The 5,739-nt window shown below is 35.3% G+C and overlaps 1 protein-coding gene across 11 annotated transcripts in view; it reads right to left on the reverse strand.

The window, feature by feature from the left end:
• PTPRK (protein tyrosine phosphatase receptor type K) overlaps positions 1-5,739 on the reverse strand; it is a 640,850-nt gene that overhangs the window by 44,750 nt on the left and 590,361 nt on the right. For 5 of the 11 annotated variants that reach the window (XM_045294293.1, XM_045294290.1, XM_045294291.1 and 2 more), the window contains exons 14-15: positions 4,006-4,144; positions 733-762 (exon numbers count right to left, since the gene is read on the reverse strand). In XM_045294293.1, the coding sequence (XP_045150228.1) occupies positions 733-762; positions 4,006-4,144 (169 nt within the window). The remainder of the gene's footprint in view (positions 1-732; positions 763-4,005; positions 4,145-5,739) is intronic. The other 6 variants (XM_004702060.4, XM_004702062.3, XM_004702061.3 and 3 more) reach the window with 3 other exon arrangements.

Here is a 5,739-nt window from a genome sequence, read left to right on the forward strand (position 1 = left end):
TGACACCAGTGTGCATAGTCAGGAGGTTGCTGTGACACCAGTGTGCATAGTCAGGAGGATGCTCTCGCCTTGGTGTCATCAACATTGTTCTGTTCAAGTTCTAATAAACTAACTCCATATTTTTTCCTCTAGAAAGAGTTTTTATTTATATATTGCGGCAACATTATGATTGTTTCTACAAGAGCATGCTGATTGTCTTGCTGGCCAGACCAAGGATGTGCTGAAGTTTAACCCATCCTGAAGTCCTGAAATGCCATAGAGAGCTGTTACTACATGCAGAACTAACCTAATTTTGAAGTCTGAAGGCACTTTGAATGTTCTAGAAGTACCTATCTTTTTGTCAAATCTTACCTCTCAGTTTGTCAAATATAACCATGTTCCAAAAGGATGCACTACCACCACAATCGCTACCAGAGGTGAGAAGTCTCATATTCTTAGTATCAAGTACAAGCTGGCTAAGAATATAAAAATGATGATTTTGGCTGTAGACTAAAGCTAATCATGGAAAATCATAAAGAAAAATTAAAAGTAGCTGAACACACAGAAATACAATATCCCTTCTTAAAAAAGATCAGCGAAGCTTGTAATGGATACATGTTACAGTTTGAGAGCTGAGGAAAAGGCAGTAAATGATTTGTCATCAAAATGGCCAACATTCTCTGCTCTTGTTTTTAAAAAGGGATACTGCATCTTTAACACGTGTACAGTCGCACATCACCCGATTTTACTTACAGGTAGTAGGAGTAAGAATAGTAGCTCCTCCTGGCAAGCAAATCACAGACAGTGGAAAAAGAGAAGCAATGGTGAATGAAAAGCGTGACTCTGTCACATTCGATAAAGCAGAGAAAATGTGCGTTAAAATAAAATGAAATAAAATTCATGTTTATTTGGTTTGCATTTCAATTTGCTCATGCATTGATTAGATTTCTTTTGCCATGCAATTAAATAGACAGATATGCAATAAAAAATAAAAATTTAAATATACATAGTTGGGGAAAAAACAACATGCTGACGTTTTTATTGCCAAAAAACTGAAAGATTAAATGGATTATGTATTTTTGACATGCAGTTAAGCATAATATCATCCATTCCCATCTAAATGTCATGACAGATGGAATAGCTGCCGTGTATAGGACTTGTACACTAAATGGGTTAATTTCCGTTAGATGTAAAATATAAAGATCTGTTAGGTTAATAGATAATGTATGCAGGCTGACACCTAATTTTACATAAACAAATCATTATATGTTAATGGTACACAGGTAAATACATATGGTATATGAATATACATATGCACCATAGACTATATATACAAAAATAGATTTCTACAGTAGATGTATGCGAGCAGAGTCATATACATTTACTGTTTTGAAACATAATTTCAAATTCCAGTGCCTGGAAACATTAATGTGTTCATGCTGTGCATATAAAATATAATACATAACCAATGGAAAATGGCATACATTTGGAAATAATTAAACAGCAGCTAAATAAAAATAAATGACATTGCGTTTCAAAAGATGCAATATCCCTTTTCTTAATCTAAACACTTACTTTATATATAAGCTCAATTGTACTAACTTGAGTTCCAAACCATTTCTTTACAGAACAACCAGAAATAAACCAGACTTTTTCAACTTGAATAATATATCTAAGTATATTATTCCCAACAAAGATAAAGTCTTAGTTGAGAAACAATAATGTCCCATAAAAAAACAGATAAGAAACTAAAGGCTTTTCCTCATGTTTCTTGTTATAGCTATATGGACTAAAAGGGAAACTACAGGATGCACTAGAATTGTTTAGCTCATCACAATATCGATGCATTTCTATGTGTATTATGACATATACAAGACATCAATGATTCATGTTACATATGAATGAAAATCACTACAATATTGCTTAAGTAGGAGATTCATGTAATTTTGATCTTAAATATGAAGGTAACATATCTTAACATGGAACATTATCTACTTATACATGTGAAACTTTCCCTAACAGTCTAGGTGGCCATGAGGAACAGAAACAAACACTCTAGCTTTTGTTCATACTTTCCTTCATCAATCAATTTATGAAACAACAATCACCTCCACAGGGGATCATTTACCCAACCAATTAAAAAACATAATACAGAAAAAAGATGAGTTTGGTGCATCACGCAATTTTAGAGAGTTATCAGAACACTTGCTACCTCGCTCAATAAATATAGCCTACTTAGTGATAGTTCCATCATAAATAAGGAAATTTTAATTTCCTTTGTTTGCTATTGCCTAAACCAAAACCAAAACAAATAAACACAGACTCACTGTGGGTAAGTCAATCCCAACTCACAGTGACCGTACGCAACGGAGGCGCACAACAGAACCACTCCGTAAGGTTTGCAGGCTCTGAATCTTTACAGGCTGTCTCCTCTTTCTCCCAGACATTGTTAGCAGCCCAGTGCTTAATCCGCTGCACCACCAGGACTCGGTTCAAAGAGGGCTTTTGATACCAAATTAATGTTTTCGAATATCAAAAGGCCTCACAGTCATCAAGCTGTCTCCAACACAGAGCGGAATTGTTTTGAAATAAATAAAAAATAAACACAACCATTAGGTTTAACCCAATTCCAACTGTCAGAAGGTACTGTCCTGCTTGCATAACCAATCTGAAGTGACTGAAAACATTTTGTGACACAACATTTAATTAACTCTCTAAACTGTTTTGAACTCTATTAAAATAAATTTAAGCTAAATTGAAACATACAACCTGATAGTTGGAGTTGATGATTTTAATGATCTTTAGTGATAAAAAATTTAACTATACTATTTAAGTGTTCTTGTCTTACATACGATATTTTATCCAACCACAGAGGTAGACAGCACTAGTGGGGAAAGCAGATAGGTAGCTAGTTTAACACAAAGCACTATAATGCGTACCTAAGGTTTCTAATGCAGATGTGTCTTCTCCAACATACATATCTCCAGGGGATAATTGTAAAGAGGCAATACATTAAAATAAACTCTGATGGAATTGTTAAAACATTGCACTAGCAGTTTTATCTATAATGCTCATGTTTTATCTTGATCATAAAATATGATCTCAATAAACAACTACATTGGTCATGTAATGTATGTAATATCAATAATTGCATTATTAAAAACGTTTTATAAATTACAACCACTTCTAAACACAAAACGGTGTTAGGACCATACTCTGTGTGTAAAGATGAAGATCAAAACAAAACAAAAATTTTTAAATTTCTTCAAAATTATCCAAAATACATGACCAGATGGGCTAGAAATTTTTATTATTTTCCAAGACAATGCCTTACCAATCCTTACACATTATATAATGGGCAAAAGTTAGAATTTTAAGAAAATATTCTGAAAAAAATACTTTGAAATGTTTTTCAGCAGGGATATGTTTTAATCTGTAGAATAAAGTTCAGTTTAAGTCCCAGTAGGTCTCACCATCTTCAGATAATTCCAGAAGATGGCGATATTGGTTGATATAGTATAAAAGACTAAAGTTCAATTAAAAAGAGGGCTATTTTTTTAATGCTGAATATTTGAGTGAGTAAACATAATATACAATCTCACTAGAAATATTTTTAGGTTTTCTCACCGCTTATTGGATACCAAGATTTTAAAAATACAGTGTAGGAGTATAAAAGAAGCCATTGACCACAGTCCAAGTTTCAAACCAAGTCCGTATTTTGACATTGTTAATAACACTTCACATATATAAACATATATCCAGTATATTTAAATTTGAAAAATGCAAATCCATAGATCAAAATTAGAACGGCAACTTGACCAAAGAAGCATGCATAGATCTTAAATTATATGCAAATAACCAACATGATTTTTCCCTTTGAATTGTGAGACTGAAAAGCTAACAATACCATTAAAATCGCTGCTTCTTCTCATGTGTTCTAATTTAAAATATTTGGAGGAGGAAAGGCATTTTGAAAACTACTGGCATAAACTGTAGTGCATAAGACAGGACAAGACCAGATCTTACCTCTTTTTTACAATTAATACTACAACAAGGAGGAGGAGGATGAAGACCAAAATTCCAGCACTAATCCCAGCTATTTTCACCACTCGGTCGGTCTGCTTGGCTGGGTCTGGAATCACTTCTGGCTCTTCTGTTGCTGCTGCTAAACGAATAAAAAAACTCAGTTACTGGGAGTAATTATTTGTCACAAAATAGGAAAATTATTTTCAGTCAAAAGTCACAACAAAAAGTCAACTCCTTATAAAATATGATCTCAATACATTCTTTTATCTGAATAAAAACAACCTGAAAATACAGAAGCACACCAGCAAAATGTCATTAACATTAGAAAATAATACTCATATGCCAAGAAAACACACCAAAGCTACGGGCGAACTGCTTGTCTCCAAACACTCATAAAAGACATGTCTGCAGTCCGAAACCAGAAGGCAGCTTTGACCGAGAAAGACCAGGTTTTTCTAGTCCCGTAAAGAATTATAGTCTTGGGAATTCCCAGGGACATTCTAGTGTGTCTTAATAGGGTCACTCTGAGTCAGGATTGACTCCATGGCAGTGCTTTTTTGAGGGTGGGGGGGTTGTCTTTAACCCTTAAAAGACAGGATGTAATCTTTCTAGCAAATTGTCCATTGGAAAGAGATTGGGTTAGAGTTAGAGATTCATTAGTTTATCAGGACAGTGGGCAAAGGGCTAAAGTCTAAAAGCAAGGTGTTTTAAAGGATGTGAAGAGGACACAAAAAGTGAAGACAAATAAATATTTAATCTAAATTCTTTGGATTTGGAATCAATAGCTTTTGGCCAAACAAACATAAACACAAATGAATCTCAATATATTACTTCATCATTTTCCAATGGACAATTTGCTAATATCTTGCACAATGATTTATTCTTTGATATTCCAATTGTGTCTTCTTCTATTCCTTTCTGTAGGCTTTTAACCAAGCTCTGGTATTGAAAATTCTTAATCTTAATCCAGTTTCCCACCAGCCAGAGTTTACCCGAGAGAAAACCGACCCAATGCTGTTAACTTTTAATTGTTTCAAGTAATAAATTTAAAACAACAAAACTCCAAATAGATCTATTGTTAACATCATTTCATACAAGAAATGGTCATTCGATTGGCAGGAAAGCCGTAACTTAAAAAAGAGGGTTATTCTCCACCCAAAAGAATTTATTTCAAAGGAGGGCACTGAATATGCAGCTCCAGGAGAGGAAGATATCTGACTGGAATACACGGGAGCACACAGAGTACACAAACAGGAGGAGGAGAGAGTGGAGCACATCCTGGCCCACCAGGCCTTGAGGACGATGTTCCTGATTAGAGCAGAGTCCACAGAGAGGACCACATGGCCGGCCCCACTATGAGACACGACATCCCTCACTGACCCATAGCCCTACAGGGGACAATACCTGAGACACAGTGTGGGAACTGTGCTTATCTGATCCCACCACACAGAGCCAAAACACTAAGGGGATGCAAGAGATTGGAGCAGCAAGGTCCCCAGGGAATGCTGAAGGTGGACTTTGGGGCCAGGGCGTGGTGCCCCAATAGACTGTACTGGAAAACACTCCTAAAGGCCAACAAACAGTCCTTGAGCTAACTACAAGCTTTTCTTTCTTGCTGTGTTTTGCTTGTTTGTTTTTTGTCATTGGTTTGTTGTTGTTGTTGTTTTGTTGTATATCGTTGCTTGGTTTTTAGCTGTCTTGTTTTTGTGCATGTTATTATCTCCGCAGGTCTGT

Source organism: Echinops telfairi, unplaced genomic scaffold (genome assembly GCF_000313985.2).
Source record: "Echinops telfairi isolate 266 unplaced genomic scaffold, ASM31398v2 ScPeMD7_3533;HRSCAF=4204_0, whole genome shotgun sequence".
Classification (NCBI taxonomy): Eukaryota; Metazoa; Chordata; class Mammalia; order Afrosoricida; family Tenrecidae; genus Echinops; species Echinops telfairi.